The 21186-nt window shown below is 39.1% G+C and overlaps 1 protein-coding gene across 1 annotated transcript in view; it reads right to left on the bottom strand.

Annotated features, from left to right (window-relative positions):
- The window catches only part of TULP4 (tubby like protein 4), a 130183-nt gene that overhangs the window by 43720 nt on the left and 65277 nt on the right, over positions 1 to 21186 (bottom strand). Inside the window, exons 2-3 of the mRNA XM_008637993.2 lie at positions 15096 to 15224; positions 14683 to 14844 (exon numbers count right to left, since the gene is read on the bottom strand). Coding sequence (XP_008636215.1) covers positions 14683 to 14844; positions 15096 to 15224 — 291 coding nt within the window. The remainder of the gene's footprint in view (positions 1 to 14682; positions 14845 to 15095; positions 15225 to 21186) is intronic.

Below are 21186 nucleotides of genomic sequence, written 5' to 3'. Positions count from 1 at the left end.
TCCTGCGGGTTAAACCCCTGCGGAAGCTGTAAAAATCTCTAATGGTGTTATCCATAACATTACTCAGGTTATAAATGCCACACTCAAGCTACTTATGTCTGACAAATAAAACTCTCTTAACCTTCAGACAAAAGGTTAAGCCACAGGATATCCCTAAAGGATCTAATAGAGAAACTAAAAAGTTACATTTAAGATGCCCAAATTAATTTTTTTGTGTATTTTTTTTGTGTTTGCAGATCTAGGTGGTCAGACGGAATGTTGGAAAAAGGTAACGAACAAGTTATAGTGGTTTGTTAACCCTTGAATACAAAAGCTAAGTGACAATAAGAGTAATTTAAAAAAACCCCAACTACTTATTTTGAAATGGTTCTTTGGCCCCTAGTTCTGATCTTCTCTTGACTCATCTCCTCTCCTTTCACACTGCTCATTATTACAACTGATCTTACATGTATTACCACTTGCAGAATTGCATTTGCAGGAAATCTGATAACCAAATACCTAAAATCACCCAAGACATTCCGAGTGAGTCAGTACCACAACATAAATACAGTATGTCTTTACAAAACATCAAACATGACAAAGCTTACACTACAGTGAAGCTGTAGCTGATTAAAAGTCACACAAATGCAGAGCTCCTGTAGGGCCCAGATGTTGTGTGCTTTGAAGGGAAAACTGTGATAAACAGCATTGGGATAGCACACACGGTTTTCCAAGTGTACCAAGAGCTGAAAGTTGGGTTCAGTTCTGAAACACAAGTGCCTTAGTTCTCCACGAAACCCGAGCTTGGGGTGATTCCTATCTATTATAACAAATCTGAATAACTGAAAAACACCCTTCTCTGGAATGTGCTGACCTCTTTAATCTATGTGATGACTTGAGATGAGTTCCACAACCTAGTTTTGGTAAATGAATAGGTTTTTCAACTAAAGATTTTTTAACTGTCATCCATGAAACATACTATTCAGGACTGCAACCCTCTTAAATGCCCAAGATATCAAGGACCCTTCAACTAACAGTCTGAAATACACCAATTTCTAAAAGACATATGGTAAGCAAAAGATGGGGTATTCTGCTCTGAAGCATTCCTCTTACGAGGAGATGAATATTAGAACAGCCAAGAAGCTGAAAATTCAGCTCAAGAGAAACAACTTGAATGTGTTGTGTGGCTTTGCTACACACAAATCGGTGTGCTGAACTTCACAGTTCCTGTAAGATCTGTTGTGATGCTGTAATGCTCTGGACGAGACAAAGGACCAGCAGAAAGCAGTCTGGCAGCACTGAGATCCACAAAGCCACGATGGAGTGACCAAAGACCTGGTGCATTGAAGGTCCAGCTCAGGAGGCCCACTATTTTGTAAAAGTATAATTTTCTAACAGTGGTGCTCTTTTTGCACAAAACACATTTTGTTGTTATTTAATTTGGTTTCATGTAAGTAAATTGAACTCATCAACAGTAACAACACTCAAGCTCTATGATAACTGGAATACACCAGCCCAGTAGGAAGGGAGGAGATCCTACCATCTCATGACATCTGGTAACATGCAGCAGCTGAGAAAACTAAATTGTTAGGATTTACAGACTTAAGCCAAGGAAGCTGTGCTGACTTACATCTGCAGAGAACCTAGCCACAGCCCATTCCTGCATCTTTGCCTGTCTTCATTGTCAAAGAAGCTTTCCAGAACTACACTCACTTTGACTTTTAAAATAACCAAGGATAACTCCAATCCCAGCTATAAAGTATTCAATGACTCTATTTACATATGAGGAGTAAAAGACAGAATTATTTCCAATCTCAGGTTTTGGTTGTACAAACTAAACAGTCAATACTGTTACAGAAAGATATTGATAAAACAAGATGCCTCTCTTCATGACATTTAGTACTAACACTGAAGGTTTTGAATGTTGCTGGTTAAACAAAACTCCCCAGAAATCTAATCGATACATTTTTAGAACAGGGGCTGTCATTCTGCATCAGGGAAACGACCAAACCTTTGACAGAAGCTGAAGTTGAAGCATTAGAAGCTGGATTTGCTATAGCTACTGGAAGAAACATAAAGCCATTGGAAGCTACATTAGGGTAGCTCTTTTAAAGTGAGATATTCCAGTATTGTAATGATAGAATGCTAAAAAAGGAACATGTGTCTGTTTTACTCCTGCTGGCTCAGGATTTTTAAGAGATCCTCTCTGACTTTTTACAAAGAACATACATCTGACAACTCACAAAAGCAAAACAACTCATAGACTCCACTAATTAAAACAGCATTGAAAATGAATCCAGCAAACTCCATCCTAGTACAACCTGACTGTTAAAATCCCAATTTTCACATACAGATAGACCTTGCCTTGTGGGGCTAAGGAATGTGCATGAATAGATTGCATCTAAATTCCTGGACACACTGAAACATTCTGAAAATTAACGTAATTTGTCATGAAATCTTAAGTGTTCTAATCTTTCCTAAGATGTGGCTAAGCTGTCTGTAACTCCACTGAGCAATTTCTCAAGTTATAGATCTTTCTTCTCCCACAGGACAGGTAGCAGCTAGAAGCACAAAGTGACCAAAGTTTTTCCAGAAAGCGACTGATCACATTAGAAAAGCAAAGACTTGGATGTGTCCTAGAAGATTTTTACTGGGCCAGTCCAGCAAACTGAGGTCTACTGGACATGAAATGCTCAAGCATTCTATAGCCCTAAGTAATACAACTAAAAGTGTATGCAACCTGTGAGTGTTGCTGGCCTACAAGGGTAAATATCTTAAGCAGCTGCATTTTAAAATAAAAAATAATTTAAAAGAGTGTGACAAAGGTGAACCCACTCTCTACGTTTTTAAGTGAAAACTGACTCCTCAGTCTTGCCCTTTGTAGATTGATTCCTGGCCAGTTCTCTGCCCTGCTAATCCATCCAAACGCAGTAGGTACAATACGTATTGGTACAATTTGCTGGGGTATCTATACCTGCCAGTTCCTCCCTGCAGAGGATTTATCACCACAGTGCCAAAGCAGGTATTTCTGTCAGGAAATCCTAAGAGGGGGACTATTTGCATTGGAATGTGTTGACTTTTTCAGAACTTAATATACTATTTCGGCTGGTTTTTTTTCCTAGTCATCATTTTTACTGACACATGCAAAGATTTCTGTGAGACTCATGAATCATGATCTCCCTCTGGAAGAAACATCCTACCCAGGATTTTCAGACAAGTTAACAGGTGTTTCGCTATTCCCTGTTCAATTTTTGCTTAAACCAGTTGTGAGGTGCAGATGTAAACCTTATTTTCACGTTTCTTGAATGTTCCTAAACCCTTTTCTAAAAGTAATGCAGGAAAATAGAGTTGCCTTTCAAGACTAAGGACACAGATATGATTATTTCTGCTAGAAGCTATGTTATGCACATTCAAGATCTTTCATAATATTTGGATGTACCAGTCAGACAGAGGGATTTGCTGCATTTCAAACTAACTTGTTCTAGGACCCTCTTTTAATTTTCTTAGACTCAGTTACGAGTCTTGTAGCCCAGGGCAGAAAGCTTATCACCGTCTTGTGACCAAGTAAACCACGAATAAGCTCACAAAAACTTTTGCTTTTGGTTTTTAAAGTTCTCCAGCGTTGTACTTCCAAAGTTTGAAGGATTCCTCTTCCTATGCACTTGGCAAACCTTGCCCTTCCAGCATTTTGTTTTATTCTTTGCCTTCGTGTGTGTGTGTGTGTGTGTCTGTTGGCACACACACCTGCTGAAATCTTGGTGCCATCATACCAGGCTATATCAATGCTGCCACCAACAACTCGCCCTGTGCAGCTCTGCATTCGCAGCTGCCTTGTTTTATGTTTTGCTTCACTGACCTTCACTTTTTCAAAATTTAAACCTGTCTTTATGCTTTCTCCTTCAGTCTCCTCCCACATCTTCCCCCACAGGAAAAACTAGCCACCTCAGAAAGTACACTGCAAAAATGCTAATAAGGTCAACTCTTTGCACTGTCAGAAGATGCTGAGCAGTTCAAGGAAGCTGAATTAGTTCTGTTTGCTCTGATTTAGTCATCTGGACAAGCATTAGTACTTATGATAGGAACAGCCTTCACAGTTGTCACCATACTGCCATCATACTAATAGAGATAAATTTATTTTGCTGACTGAAAATTAACTGAACTATAAAGTGATAAATATACAAAATGATGGATCAACCTTCTATTTATTCAGGTAGGCCTAATAACAACTCCCTAGAGGGAAAATTATTGCCTTTAATTATTTTCATTCATTAGCCTAACAAAAGAATGTCAGTGTTGCCAAGGCTTAACTACAGCATTTTGCAGTCCATTTAAATGTAGTATTAGCATTTTGCATTCCTTGGGCTTTTCTTGTTTACTGTTTCTCCATCACAAAGCAGGAGACAGTGCAGCGAACTCCTCTCAGGAGTTCTCTCTGCACATTACAAAGTGAAAGTTTTTTTTCAGTGTCATATTTCTGGCTTTCCTTCTTTTTACCTCAAAATGCAGCGAGAAATAAAGAAAAGCAGAGTGAGGGAGACAGCTTGTCTCCTGCTAAATACTTTTTATTAAATTTTCAGCCACTGTAAAACGATTTATTGAACTGACACAAAGAGAGACATCACTAAAATTCACATCCAAGCTCAGGGGGAAAGCACTAGATTTTCCCTGACTGCCTTTATATCCAAAAATCTTAAGAAGAGTTTCTGTTTCCTTTGGACATGAGGAATTACCAGCCACACATATGGCTGGTACAGCCCAGGATCATTCAGCCAGCTGCATATATAAACATACATATAGCGGTAAAATTCTCATTTGAGGCCATTAATCCTTTCAAAAGCAGCACTGGCTTAGTTACCTACTTTCAGGCCTGTTCATTCTCTCTTTTACAAAGTCCATAGGATCTAGATAACTATGACAAAGCCCTCAAATGAGAAGGCAGAATAAATCCATCAAAGATCTTGGTGACAATTCCATTTAATAAATACTGAAATAGTAAAAACTGGGAATTCAAACTGCACTGGCTTTATTTCTCTCTAAAATACTATAATGTGGCTGAATGACTGTAAATGAGATACAGCCTTGCATGCCACTTCAGGAGTCAAAAATATAAGCAGTCTTAAAACCAGGATCTCAAGCTATTAACTACGCTGGACATGTGAGGATAGAAGCAATTGTCCAGGCAAAGATAATGTTATTTGAAAGCATTCTGGTAAATCACAGAAAGACTGATTATTATACATTCTTGTAATTATACCTGGACTAATTCTGACTCGTGTATTCCAGGCACACACATTTCTATATTCCTTTTTGACTCTCAAGACATTTTTCAAGAAAGCAACCTATAGCAATTAAATTTTTAAGTGAAGAGCTGCCCTTCTATATAGTGTTTACTGTATTAATGATATGCCTCAGTTTAAAATGTGAAAAAAACACATTTGAAGCAGCATGCAAAATGAACAAAAGGCCAACAGCTGAACACCTTCTACAGAACATCTTCTGTGGCAATTAACTTGGACAGGACTCCAAGCCTGGACCACTGAACTCCCACAGCACAAGTACTCTGTAATATTCTTCAAGCAGTGCCGTTATCTGATTCCTCACAAAACTCTGCCAGGAAAGCACACACGTCTCTGAAAACACATATTCTTCACAAATATACAATTATAACTAAAACAACATTTGGTGGGAAAATGCAATTAGTTTTACCAACAACCACTCAATCAGGAAACGAAGTCAACTGATACACTTGGCAGTCTCCTGCATTATTCCCAAGTCAGGTTTTAGTTATTTCCTGAAAGATATGTTGACTGCTGAAGCTAAAATCTCATTCAGAGCTTTAGAAGTCTGAGAGTTTCTGCTGGGGTTTTGTGGTTTGTGTTTTTTTCCTAACTGAAAATGGTATTACTTAGAAACAAGAACAGCACTCTGAACCAGTGAAAATGCAATACAAAGCAGTTTAGAAGCAATGTCCTTGCTGTTTTGAATTTCATAATATAAAATCAAGAAGCCCCTGGGTTAAGCTATACACTAATGGAAGTTAGTCCCTCAACTGCTGCCCTCTCCTTCTAGGTCTTGCAGGCAGAGAGCAGTAACTCAGCGTGGTCAGGAAATACGTGGAATGGCCGAGGTCAAGTGTAACTGACTCAACATGGAGTCAGGCTGAGTAATAAACTCTTACCAAACAAGGCACTGAAGAAAAATGACTATTCTCTTAAAAAGCAAGGAAAGCAGGGAAGGATTAATTCCTTTTCAGCTTGCCAACAATCCCTCAACATCTGAACACTGACAAGAAACGGGCTCCTGGACAAAGAACAAAGAGATCAAGCTGAATCCATGCAGCATGAAACATTGATGGGAAAGGTTTTGGAGAATAAAGAGATATTGCTCCCGCTTTTCATTGGCGTACTATCTCCTTTCCTTTTGTCAAATGAAAGGAAAGACTACGTGATATCACTTTCCAAAAATATCACCTTTCCTCTGCCATTTACTGTGAAACTTGGCCTTGCTTTCCCAGACAAAACCTAGTCCAGAAATCCACAAATATCCTCCTCCAGATTCAATCACTCTAATCCTTGTTTCCTGCACCAAGGTTTCAGACTATTTACAGGCTTGAAGACATCTGACCCAAGTTCAAGACCCCATTTGGCTCCTGGTCTTCTTACCAACTTCCAAAAAAATGATGGATTAAGTACCAGTGATGATAAAGTTCAAATCAACCATGCTGGCAGCTACATTTCTTTTGAACTGAAAAGACCACACAGCTCTGGATGAACCAAAGGGATGCTGAGGCCAAAGTATTCTCAGCCAAGTGGCTTTGGCAGTGGAATAATGGACTCTTCTGAAAAATGCTGTAAAACCCTCACAGTTTGGAGTGGTTTTCTTCTGTAAGAATTACACCTCCACTCACATACCCTCTCCTGACCAGTTCAAAATCCGAACAAACAAATTAAAGCAATTTTCCTACCCTACATATGACTTCTCCTTAGAGAGCACCTTCCTGCAGAAGGTTCAATTTTTTCCCTATACTGCCTAAAATGCAGCATAAACCCATGCTGCTTCCTTGCAGAGGTGCACTGCAAAACCTCATTCCTACTATTTGCCCCAAAGCTGAAGCATAGCAGAGAGCTTTTCAAAACCACAAGCTCAAGTAAACACTCCCTGTTTCAAAGAACTAAAGACTTCAGGTACAAGTGCCAGCAAGGTGAGAGGCGAGGCAAATGGCTTCTTTCTTCCTGACACCTCCCACACAGAGACTGGTCTTGTTTCTATTTGTGCTCATCTTTACTTTGCTGACTCAAACACTGATGCTTCAAAAATGTAAAACAGCACTGGGTATAAAAATGCTAAGTGGACACACTAACTGAATAGCACAAGTTTTCATCTCTCCCTCCATCTCTGGCTAGTCACTGCCATCGACATCCTTCTTTCCTGAGGGAGGCAAAGACATGGTAGAATGTGCAGCATTTAAACTTCAGATTCCAGTCAACTAAAATAGCAATATTGTGACCTGAGTGTCATAGGGAAAGTTACAAGGTACACTGTAGAGGCTGATCTGTACATCCTAGTACACTGTGCTTCCAAAGGGATGTAGAAATCCATCCAGGCATTTGCTTTTTGCAGTTACAAACATCCAACACCCTGTCTACAAGGACGAGCAAAACATTAAAACAGTTGTATTACTCCTTTCAGACAGAGTCATTAAGAGAAAAATTTCTGTGCAATACTCATCTGAAACAGCCTTGACACAAAACACTGCAGGAGCTACTGAGAAAACGAGCCATGATGCCATCAGCCCATAAACAACCCCCATGTTACAGCTCTCATGACTAGAACAAATGGCACCATCTCGTTAGCTCTCTCAGTGCCTTGCCTCTACAGGCTGGATGGAGAGCATCCAGGGAAAGATTAGGCAAGGCACAGATGAAGCGAGTGGGAAGAAGAAAGCACATTGAAGTATCACCTTATTGCTCTGTTCCTCCAATTACCCGCTCAGTAACTGTGCAGTACAGCCTAGGTTTTCTGGCAGGAAAAATTTGTCTGGAATAAACCCACAGAGAGATGCCATAGCTCCTGAAGCTATGAGCCCCAGAGGCTCCAAGGAGAACATCCTTGTTGTCTACCCCCACCAGAACTCAAGGCAAAGCCTATATGAGCACAAAAATCTGCAGCATAGCTGCTCATTGCTAGTGAAAAAAGGAAAGCGCAACCAAGAAATGACACAGTGCACCAAGCTAAGTCTTCTCCTTCCTTCTTTTTGGAAGCTGTATTCTCAGCAGAATGATGCATAAAAACCTACTTGAGAAAAAAAGGCAAAGGAAAAACAATGCCAATACAACTATACACTGATATCAGAAAAAAAGGGGAGGGAAAAAAAGAGAACTCTATTATTTAGGAAATAGCAGCATAATGTAGCTTGAAAACAACGTAATAAAAAGAGATGGGAGAAAGAAAGGCAAAATAGCACTTAAAATACACATCACTTTTCCCACAAAATCTGTCACTATTATGTACCATCATAAAAATCAAGTCCCCAAGCAAAGAGCAAAAACAAAGTGTTACTGGCTTCCAGCATGTATAAATATATAAACCAAGAATACAAAGTCTCTGCAAAAATATTTAAAGTTTAAGTTTATATAACCCCCCCATATTTTGTTTACAAAAGGCTGAAATAGGATAGTAAATATTTACAGACTCCTTAGCACAAGGAAGCAGAAATCATTAATTTTCATAGCAAGTTTGCCACAAAGGTTTGAAATGCTTCTAAAAACAGTCCAAAATATTAAACAGTTAAGCTGCGATGGGTCTTATCTGTTTGTTTTATATAACAAATGGATTTGTCTTGAAAGACAACTGAAGTCTCCTTACCCTGTCCTCTTTTTTCATTTTAATGCTGCTGCTCAATTACGCAGCATGCAACGTTAAAATGCTTATATGGGATTTAACCATTGTCTGCAGTCCTTGTGCCTTGAATAAACTACCTAGTTCATTAATGACAAGTCTTCAATGCTATGAAAAGCCTCCAGCCATTTTTCCCAGTAATCTGAGTAATTCATCCATCAATGAAAATAAGGCTTTCAGATCATCTTCAACTACTGTATCTTACAGTGCAATTCTGAGTGGCCCTAGTCATTGTAACTATCATTTGATAGTATCTGCATCCAGAATTGCTGGGAGAAAACAATTAATTTTTGTATGTTAAGACACAAAAAATGTAGTTATTCCCCAGCATCTTTAAGGCTTCTTTATGTGAACCTGTAAAATCCTTAATAGGAACAAAAATTATTCTAATAAAGACCAAAATAATTGCTTACATTTTCAAATTTTACAAATTTCATTTTGTCCTTCCTTCTTTTCATTCATAATAATTAAGGTCAATAGCTACTTTCCCCATACTGCCCCAGTTGCCCCTTTGTAGCTCCCTTTCATCATTCTATCAACTCATTAGAAGGCCATCTTCAAGATTTTTTTCCACACACCCAGATGTCTGAGAATAATTAAACTTGATCAGGGTGACTACTATAATAGCAAGGAATGCCTGAATCAGACATGTGCTACAGCACCTGAATAAAACCAAAAACAAGAGGGTGAGTGGAAGCACAAACGTCTCGTTTCAGAGCCACAGGCAAATGCAGATGTAGGTGAGAAGATGAGAGCAGGGCCCAAACAGATGCAACATTTTCAAACACTTAAAAATTCTTTGGTTTTAAGCTGTGTTCTGGAAGCTAGGTAAGGCTACTATCCTTACTTTCAGCTTAGGAGCTGTTCAGAACACCGTTTCCCTGAAAAGGTAGTAGCAACTGCAAATTATAGTTCACAGATGAAAATGAGGGGACCAAAAGCAGACTGTATTGAAGGGGATTTATCAGGTAAAACTCCTTCCAAGAACTAAAGCCATACCAAAACCAAGAACTCTGAGAGAGAAGCTCATAAAACACCTGATGCCACCGTAACCACTTGACAGCACTTCTTGTTAATGAGCTCCTGCCTCCTGTGAGAGCTGTGGCTACGCAGAGCAGCTGCTGGGCACAGCACGGTGCTGACCCTATTCAGGGACATGCACAGCACCACGTGCTGTGCTAGCACACGGATCCCACCCAACCACGCTGCTGGGCCCAGGGACAACAAGCATCCCCTTCTTCACATGGAGCTCCCTTCTGGGTCCCGGGCTCCATCCTGATGCACTGCAGGCAGGGAGAAGGAGCTGAAGCCTGCCCCTGCCTCCTGCTTGTCATAGAAAAAAGATGCTGAAGCGTCTCTGTGGTTGCCATGGGAATAGGGATGGCAAGTGCTGGGAGCAGGAGTGAGTAACAGCTTAGAAACTGCCTCCCTGCACAGCTACTGCACGCTACAATAGACTTCTAAAAAAAAATTGTACAGAGCTCCTGCACCCTGCGTTGTTTGAGACAACGCAGTTCATTTGCTACTGGTGTCACTGTTTTCTTCCAAGACTCTTCAATGCACAGGGTATCTGTTCCTAACATGGTGCTGCTTTTCTGTTTCACCAGGAGCATAATTTTGTCTGATTAGGCACAGAAGAGGCTGACCCTTAGGGCCCGTATTTACACATTTTTAGTACTCGTGCATGTTGCATCACAATGGGACCACGTACAAGCAGTTAATGTTGTACCCTGCAGGATGCAAATCAAATTAGTCCACCTGCTTATATACTTATTTTCAAAGCAAACAGAAGGAAGCATGCTGGCAAAGTTCACATATTCCCGTAGTCTGTCACATCCTAGCCAAACAGAATTCTGTCCAGTCCCTGAATTTCCACAAATAAAAGCTTACAACAGGAAAAGGGGAGGGGGGAAAACAGAAATGGGCACTTACAGCTGTCAGAAAAGTCTAATAATTTGTACTAGCAGAGATGCAGGGAACAAATATAGGTTACTGGCACCTCTTGGGATATCCAGGAATTAAAATATATTAATTCATTTTCTTTGAGGGTTTCCTCTATTGGAGAGTGATTCCCCTTTTCACACACAGAGACAGCACCAGAAACAACCCCAGGGAAGTTCAAGGAGTTACACTATATTGCTATAAACAAAGGATAATCAGAGCCTCTGCAGTTCTCTTCCAGTTCTCTGACACTGTGTCTTTCTCCATCATGAAGACAGATCATCTCTTTAATGGGTAAAATCTGGGAGAAAGAGAGGGAAAGGGTGGCCTAAGGGCAGCAGAAGTTGATAGAAAAAAGTCACTGCGAGCTCAGCAAACACACAGGAAGAGAGATGAAGCACTGGAAAGATGTTTTATGACTTGCAGGCTTAGGAAGAATCTTCAATTACTTACTGACATTGCTTCTGTAATTATAAATAAACCCTTTGGCTAGACAAAAGTCAAGTTTTTCTCACTTAAGAAGTCCTCAATCTGCCTGGTATGTACAGTCCCTCTTTGAAAACAAGCATGGGACAACACCACAGAACTATCTCAAGACAGGATACAGCATTCTCTAATATTTCAAATTTCCTTTTCATTTCAAATATATTTTTCATCCCTACATGATCTTAAGTGAGCCTGCTCACCAGAAAAATACTCCACACGACTCCTACAGCCTCTTGTAGTCCCAAAAAAAAATTTTAAAACTGTGCATGGAAAGTCTCACTCCTGTGTAATCCCATCCATCCCAGTTTAACACAAGCATGGCACTCTGCCTGAGACACAGACAACCCAGTCTTATAAAATCTTCCATTTGTATATCCCCAAGAGCCCAATGGGGCTCTGTCTTGGCCAGACGTGTGCTCTGGTTATAGGGTACAGGAGGAGGAAATGCCTAAATGAGCAGGCCTACAGACACACGGTGAAGTGAGAAAACTGACTTCTAGTCCTATACCATAAACATGCAGAATCACATTCCAAAGGCCTGTGTATTGAATCAGCTGAAGCCTGTAGCTCAAAGTCCAGACTCAAGATCTGGGTGTGAACTATAGTAGAAATCTGCCAGTGACCTTCATGAGAAGTTCATCTGAGACAGATGATGCTGAGAAAAAGCACTGCAGTCAACCATATGACTCAAAATAAGTTTGTCCCCAACAGACAAGGAGAGCTCAAAAAACCTGAAAAGCAACTGAGCCACAAGAAGAATGATAACACTCTCTTCCTAAAAGAAAATGCAGAACCATTTTGGCTAGTATTAATAAAATCTGCCTATAACTTAATCAAGACAGCATATACACCAAATCAGTTAAAATATACAATTATATGCTCAATTTCTGCAGGACTGTATTCCACGCTGGCCACCTCTCTAGCTCTCACCCCATCGCTATGCATTAGCCACTACCTCCAAGGTGCTTTACTTCAAGCACAGTAAGGACTCAAACCCAGAGACCACACACACAAAGAAGACAATGGCTGCCAATATTGCAGCTCCAACCTTTTCTTGTCTCCAACAAAAAGGTGGTGGTAGGAAATTACCCTACTCTTGCAGAGCTGCCACAGAGCCATAGCAAGGAGTGACAGAGGTGACAGGCTACTGGTGCTGAAGAGACAGACAGGAAAAAAGATGGAGGAGACAGAAGAAACCAGGAGGATGCATGCAGAAAGGAGTGAAGGAGAAAGTTACGAGAAGTGAAGAGTGAGGTGAACAGACACACTGTATTGAGCAAATTTCTATCAGGACAATAGAATATTGATACTGAACAATACAATCCCTTTGTAAATGTAACTTTTAAAGATAATTGAGTTAAAGGTCATGGGATCATGGAGTGTAATATTTTCCAGGCATACTTTCAGTAGCAACCTTCATGGTGCCAGAGGGGTAACAAAAAGAACAGTAGAAGAATATAAATTTAAATGTCAACATTTATCTTTCGTCACTGTACTGACAAGTAGAGTACCTTAAGCAATAGGGAATGTGCTGAAGCTACTCTAGACTAGAATAGTATCCTGCTCTCATTTGCACATACCCCAATCAGGAGAAAAATTAGGTAAGGCAATAAGCCAGTAAGGGTATCCATTTCCATAAACACTAATTTATGTGTAACATATGCAATGTCCTTCCCCTCACTCTGTTTGCTATTTTTAGTTTGAACTGAGCATAGTCCCTTGCCAAGCACCTCTATGATTCATGTTTCCTTGTGCCTCCAGAGGCAAATACATCTGGATATATTTTAGAAGATCGCTTCTTTCCACCAGCTCTGGAGAATAGTACAAAGATCCATCATCACTTAACATGCAAACCCCTGCAACCACATAGTTAGGGAGAACTGTGCAGAGCAACATCAAGCTCATGGCTGGATTGGGTCTCTATTTCAGTGAGTTTATCAGCAGCAGGGTCTGTAAGTCAAGTAAATCATTTTCACATAGCTGGAATTGGCCATTATGTTCGAAAGCATTTATCTGGACACCGAACAAGCGTTTGTTTCCTGGAATAACCACTTATGGAGCATCTAGATTAGAAAGTACAAACATATTGGCTAAATTGAATTAAAGGCAGTCAGCCACTCCAAATTAAACACTCAAGTGAAGATATTTCCAAATACAGCAGCAACAACTGAGCATCACACAAATGGGGTAGCCTCATGTTTAAAACATAGGACTGAGAGCTATTAGATCTTAGCTTCCCCCCTACTTCTGCTGTTTGTCTCTTCCTCTTGATCTCAAGTAAATTATTTATTGTCAAGATTTACATTTCCCTAGATTCAAAAAGAGGCAGTTAGACTCCCTGGCTTTAAAAAGCAGTGTTGCAATAATTAATTCATTATTCTTTGCAGAGCACTCTAGAATTATTAGATGCTGCTGCAGAAATGTATATTATTAGTGCTATTATATTTCACTAGCAATTCCCAAAATAACTCAACCTTGGATGAATTTACAGTATTCTAAATTCAGTGGTACCTTGACTCTTGAACCAGCATCTTTCCATGGTATTGTAAAATGAAGGAAGGAAAACAATCCAGCTGTGATCATAACAGAGTTTTGCTTTGCACTACTCTACTCCCATCATTTCCTCCAGCACTGAATTATACACACATACACAACCATGCATGTGCAAGGAAAGACCAATCCAGTCAGCTCAGCAGTGAAAGGCAAGGGACCGGTGTGAATTCTGCAAATGAAACCAGTGGCCCAGCCCCAGTCATGCTGTGATGGTGGTGTGTCCAGTACCCTATAATTCTTTAGAAAAATGGTAAAGAAGATTTTTTAATGGAATTTCTCAAAGCTCAGCAACATTTGGGCTCAATGGTTGGAAAAAAGGCCTTCTTTTAAATGATCTTGTTTGCATAAGGTTGAGACATCTCTCCAACACTCAATTAGATCCATTAGCTTATGTAAATGCAAAACATAACCATATCTGCTGCTGGAATTGCTTTTGCTGCAAGTGCAGACTAGACAAATCTACACAGAAATTATCAGTCAGATGTTTAATAGTCCAGGCTACATCTCTGCTCAAATGCATTTATAAGATAGCTGTAATAACAAATTAAGGGTACAATTAACAGATTCCTGTCTCAAACAACTAACTTTGAGCAAGACTGTGTGTGAATCAGGGTGAAAAGTGACAATGGGTAACTTGGTACACTATCATATTCGCTTAAAAAGGACAACAGGATGAATTAAATTTTCATTATCAGTGGGAGCAGCAGTTTTGATGGAAACTGATCTTACCACGTGACCATTTTACTTGACAACTTTTTAAGAGGTGTATTCTATGGCTTACCAATGTGACCCAACTGACACCCCTAACTGCCCCATCTTCATTACCTGTTGGTCATCTGGAGTCCATATGCCACAGGTGATCTGACTCTCCAAGTTTATTTCTGAAGACCAGTGTCTTTGTCCGCTGACTGAACCGACCAGCACAAATCCATCTCTATAGGAGATAAGTGCCTGAGTCCCATCATGGCTCCATGTAAAGTCGCTTACCTTAACATATCAAAGACAAGAAAATAGATATATGGGCCATGCAGGACTTTTTTACTGTTTTAATAAACAGCAGCAGTGCACAGAATGAGACAGGCCAACTATTAGCCCATTCTTGCATATTCCTTTCAATAAAGAAATGTTTCATTTCCTCCTGTGCTTTTTGAAAGGTATAAAGTACCATTCATTGTCCTCTTCATTTGGCCTCTCAGGACCTGATCACTCTTGACTGCAGAGAAAACATGCATACCAACCTGTGCCCCACGATCGTTGACAAGCTCCACTGACCATCTGCCTTCGTATTGTATCCAAACAAATATTCCTCCATCTGCATCGCAGGTTGCTAATTTCTGGAAAGGTTCGTTCCATCTCACCAGCACAACCTTAGAAGATTACAAACAAAAACAGCATTACCAAACCTGCATGTTGTGCTAACAGCTATTTAACAAGAACCAGTTAAACAATACCGCCAAACAAATATCACTGCATTTAAACCCTAAAGATGCACAAAATAGCAATTTTCAGCCCAGCATTAGGCACCTCTCAAGAACAGCTGGAATCGTTTTGTCACGGTTGTCAGGAAACACGCAGTCTCTCACCATCAGGCATTTTTGGAAGGCATTGCACACTTTCAATAAAATCATAGGGAACACTGGAGTGCAGGACTCCATTACAGAAGCCACAAACAGGAAGCTCTGCCCAGATTATTCAACACTCCCTCAAATGATTCCCCCACTGTAATCTCAGAGACTGTCAGACTCTTCATCAAATCATCACCTCTTGCTGACTTCAAATAAAGTAGCATGCTCTGCACACAATTTAAATACTCAGATTGAATACTCATATTCAAAATAACCCCTGAGAAGAAATTTCATAGGAAAGTTGCTTTGCTACTGAGTGCAAAAGGAATACAAAGCAGCTTCAGGCTCTTCTTTCCACATTAGAGCTATCTGGGCTTTTCTAGAGAATCTAATCAAGTCTAAACCTACCAAATTGCTCTTTCATTTTTAATTAATACCACTTTAACAAATACAGTATCTCTTGAGACCTCAGTATAAAACTGAAAAAAGCATGTCATCCTAGTGCCTGAAGCAAAAATTGGCAGCAAAACCATTTACCTTCTGTTAGCGACTTTTTCTTAAAAAACTTTTTTCCCAAATTAGTTTTATTTCAAGAACATGCAGATATATATGGGACCCTTGCATTCACACACAAGTAAATTGCCCCCCAGCTATTTTACTGAGACACAGAGTATGCAAACAAAGTAAACATATATTAAATACTCAATTAGTAGAGTGTTATTTCAACTACTTAATACACACCCAGCTCTAATGATGCTTTTTCATAAAACTAAATAGATAATTAATCATCTGAAAGAGACAGGCAAAATTTTCCTGAAATACATTTTGCTGTTTACAGAGATGGACTGATCCTCCTAAAGATTCCAGTCCTAAGATGAGCTCTAAGTAGACAGACCCTTCCTGCTTCACAAGGAAATCAGCAGTCATTTTCAGAACTAGGATATAAATATGCATACCTAAAACCTAAACTTGACAGCTGAGGGATGATCTTATACTTATTTAGTGAGTGCTACACTTATGCAGAGTGTCAAGGTCAGAACTTAAGAACACGTCTATCGGTGGACCTCACCAACCCGAAGCATCAACCCTTGAACCACTAAACAACCACAGGAAAACCATTTATTCATTCATATGTAAAAATTATGGGGAGAAGCAAGTATGACAAATCACCTCTCTGTTGTTACACAGCTTAGAAGAATCCCATTTGAGATTTTGCAGAAAACCACTTGCTTTTACTTAACTATAACCTTGCAGCTGCACTCTTAAGTCACCAGTCCTGCTTCCAGTTGGGCAAATTATACCATGCCCCTAGATGGATTATATCACACAGAACTTTTAAAAAAATTCTTATGTTGGAAGAGCAGTAAATAAAATATTCAATTATAGCAATGCAAGCAGATGCACTTTGTTGGAGGTTTCACTTTGTCCCTTCCACCTAAACAATAATAGCACGGATTTGTCAAAATTTTTTTTCATTTTGGTAAAAATCCAATGCACAGAGCCATAATTTCATCCACCCTGAGGCAAAATGCAATGATGACATAACTGTAGTTGTCAGCAGTGACTAACAACATTATGAAAGAAGTGAAGAAAAACTCAAGGATAACACTGAAAAGTCTTCATCTTTAAAAGCTGGGAGCTGTTAAGGCTAATGATGACTATTAATGAGTAGAAGGTACATATCACCACTAAAAAACAGATCTTTGAACACTTAGACACTGCTCACATTTCTCAGATCATACCAAATCAATTCTGCATCATACCAGAATGAATTGCTAGAAAAAATTTAGGAAGAAAAAGAGAACTAGTTGTTCAAATAACATGAATGCTTTAGCTAACACCATTAAGAGTGCGACTATCTGTCTTAAAATTGCCCTGTTTACTCTGTCAAAGATTTGAGATAAACATACAATTTTATAGATTAGACATACAAATTGACTTTGTAATACGAATTATGGGCAAAGTGACAACAGTTACTTTGTTGTGTTTTGTTTCTTTTCTATTTTAAACAGGAATCTTGTTAAAAGTTGAAAATTTTAATTCAAATTATGTACAACCTATCTTTTGTTTAGATTTGATAAAACATCCAAGGGTACATTTGAATGTAAACAAGATTAACTAGAGCCTCCATCCATCTCAATTAGATACAAATTAGTAACTTCCAAAATAAACTTATTGCTTGTTAATCAGAAATGAAAGTGAGACAATGATTTTTATATGCCTTCTGATAATAGCCTCATATGGAAGCAGATTTGTAATTTGAAAATTCAACTCATTTAAACACAGAGCAATTGTTGTTATTTTATGAGGTCATTTTAAAGATGCTGCCATAATTTACATTTCACATCTGACTACAGGACCTGAGTCCACAACTGCTTTCAGTAATTCCAATTCAATCTTAGACACTTAAGACGCTGAAGAAGAGATAAAGAAAGGAAAGATTGCCCTAAGTATTAAGATGACTTTTGGCTTTTATGTTGGCTCAAATGTAAAGCATATGAAAACATGGCCCATTGACAGCACACTTAAATAACGCATAAGCTTGAATTACCCCTCTGCAAAGAGGAATTTTACTGCTAACCCGTAAATGCAAAGATATCATTACTTTTACTAACAGCTTCAGCTCACAGAGGACCCATTTTTACTTCTGCCTTTATGGTTCTCTGCTTTCTACCTAGCATATTCACACAAGTACTGAAGGTCTGAACTGTTTTATCTTGTATTCAAAAGAGTGAGAATGTTGGTGCACGAAAGTAAGTTGTCTGTGGGTCATCTGTGGTCCACACAGCCTCTCTGTATTGGCTAATTATTTTTGCTCATTGGCTGGTTGATTGGTTGGTTGGTTGTGGTTTTTTTTAATTCTATAAAAAATACAAATTTTGGTCGTTCTGCATCACAGGTATTAATCAGCTTCTAAACCACTATCTTACACGGGATGTGATCTCCCATGAATAAAACTTCAAGGAATTCCTGGCCTGAGATGTACATTGTGTTAAGTACAATGTAAAGGCCAACATATTTCCCCTAAACAAGATGCTTTCCACAAAGTCCAGTGAGATATTGAGTCAATCTTACGCTTTGAGCTCCTTTTTATAAAAGGAACAGTGGCAAAAAAATTTGTCTCAAAAGTGCAGCATTCAGAACCTTCAATATCTCTGGCCTAATTGCCAAATTGATTTTTAGAAATTTAATTAATCCTAAAGGTGCTAGAAACTCTACCCAAGAACTCATTGCATACTTTACTGCTGCTAACAATGTTATTATCTATTAAGATTTTAGACAAGAAATTTTGAGTAACTGCAATTTTGGAGTAGCAAATGTGTGATTTAAAGTAAATGTGATCTTTTCCCAACAGAAACCAGGTCTGGTAATCTAAATTTATTACACTCTATTGACACTTTTATTAATTGTTTCTTATTTTCTAACACAACACAAGACCACTAAAATCCAAAGCATTCTGAGAGCTTTTGTTATTCTTATTTTCATCACAGTTTTTGAAGGAGATGACTGAAAATATGACACCAATCAGTTTTGCAAGAGCAGAAGTCCTTAATCTAGAACACCATACAACAGTCATTACTGAAATCTTATTTCTGTACATACAGTACATAATTGCTAGAGAAGCAAAGGACAAACATCTACAAAAAAATAAAAGGGGTAAGTAACTAGGGCAATTAGTTCCTGGAGCTCCTTACCAAATTTAGATAGATTTTATTATGGATATACTGTAGTGAGTCACAGTGACTCATCTTTTTTAAATCTCTGATCCCTCCATCCGTTTTACTGGGGAAAGACATATGCTCTAAAGATAGAGGTCTTCTCCAGCATCCATTTTCACATATGCTATGGAGATGTGCTTGCAGATGGACCGTCACAGCAATAGAGAGCAGAGAATGCTCCATGCCACTGTTTGATTACAGCACAATTTGCTACACCTGAAGAGCCACATTCCTGTATCTGGCACGAGCATTTCTGCATTTACAGTGAAGTTGACATCTTTGCAGGGTGCACAGGATGTGATGCATTATAACTCCATTGAGCATATGGAATAGCTGGCCATTCCCTCCCCAGATAAATCATAGTACATTTCTAATGCTATTGAAAGTGCTGAAATAGCTCCACCTTCCAAGCAGTGACAGCAAAAGACCTAACTGTTCCCAGGACAGAATAACAAAAGAGATTAGGCTATTGCCTACAGTAGCAGAGTACAGGACTCACTCTAGCCAAAGGCTTTTTTCAATCCTATGCTTTTAGGAAAGTACTCAACTTTTTAAAGGAACTTACAAAGGTTAAAAGAAAGCCTTAGCAAAAGGGACTGGACAATCTACTGAGAAGCACTGAGCATCACCTATTTGCTCTATCAAGTAGTCCTATTATGCAACTCCCTGATAAATACATTGATCTTTACTCATGGTTACAAGTACAAATATGTGCATACAGTAGGTGCAACACACTGGTACACATTACAGTTTATTAATTACAGGCCACAGAGCTGAAGAAATGTGTAAGTATATCTATCAAAGAAAAAAGATGGGTGTGCAGTGGGGAACAGAAATGAAACACTGAAGTACAAAAACCAGAGAAAACAATGACCACCTCTCCATGCTACTGTATTTCAGTGCCTCTCCCTCCATAGTACAGAGAAATACAGATACACGTATATACATGTACGTGTATGTACATTACAAACATATAACATGGGTATGCACACGAATACACATCCCTATCAAATCCTTGAGGAACCTGTGCCAACTCTGTACATTCATTAGTTAACTAATTGACGTAGTTCACTGACGTGGATTTTTGCAACTAAAATATAATTTAAGAGTTAGAACAGGCACCCAGAATAAGCAGCAGAATTGTAGGTAATGAGCTATTGCTTCTCATATACTTTACTTATAACCAATATTTAGTTCTAAATGGTTCTGTATATGTTTAGTTCAATGATATTTAACTCTTTTAAATATTAGTATTTTTTAAAATAAAGGTTATCTAAGTTTTCTCTCTCCTAATTTCTCATGCTGCAGATTGCTTGCAATTGTTCTTACTTTCACCTTCACTTTTGAACTTTATTTCTTGCCATTACAATGATGTCAGGATAATTCTCTCCATTCAAACGAATTCAATCACACAAAGAGCATCATGTAAGTATTTTTCCTACTAATAATACTAGACAAAAAAGCAGCACATGCGGTAGACAGCAAGTTGGCATCACCCATCTTTCCTACCCTCCTTGTCTTCTATTGCATTGGCTAATGATACACTCCCTATCTCTCCCACACCTGCAGAGCTCTGATTTTTTGTTTCCAGTGACACTACACCCAGATGAAGTGCTTCGTTTGCATGTGGAGCTGTCACTTTCCTAGGTATGATACCCATCAAGGAATTATTATTACTAAGAAGAAACTACTACTATTAATAACAAACATCATGCTGCAGCTAAAGAATGGCAAATCTTTAATAGCATTTACATTTCTTGAGAAAAACTGCCATTCACAATAGGGGCTGCAGGTTACAGAGGGGGTAAATGAATGGCAAATGAGTTCTGGGAGACAGAAACACCATCCAAATTCTTCATGTTTCTCTAGTCTAAAAAATTAAAAGTGAGCTCTCCTCCTAGAAGGGCTGGAGCAGCTTCCAGATATCTGAGGGACAGATGTCATATAATATCCCCATCCCTGCCTCAGGACAAGCTGTGGTCAGTGGTGCTGTGCACCGAGGGCACGGCAGCTGCTCACCCCCCCCCCGGGGGCAGCTGGCGGCA

Source organism: Corvus brachyrhynchos, unplaced genomic scaffold (genome assembly GCF_000691975.1).
Source record: "Corvus brachyrhynchos isolate BGI_N302 unplaced genomic scaffold, ASM69197v1 scaffold14, whole genome shotgun sequence".
NCBI classification, from domain to species: domain Eukaryota; kingdom Metazoa; phylum Chordata; class Aves; order Passeriformes; family Corvidae; genus Corvus; species Corvus brachyrhynchos.
This window is presented reverse-complemented; position numbering and strand designations above follow the sequence as displayed.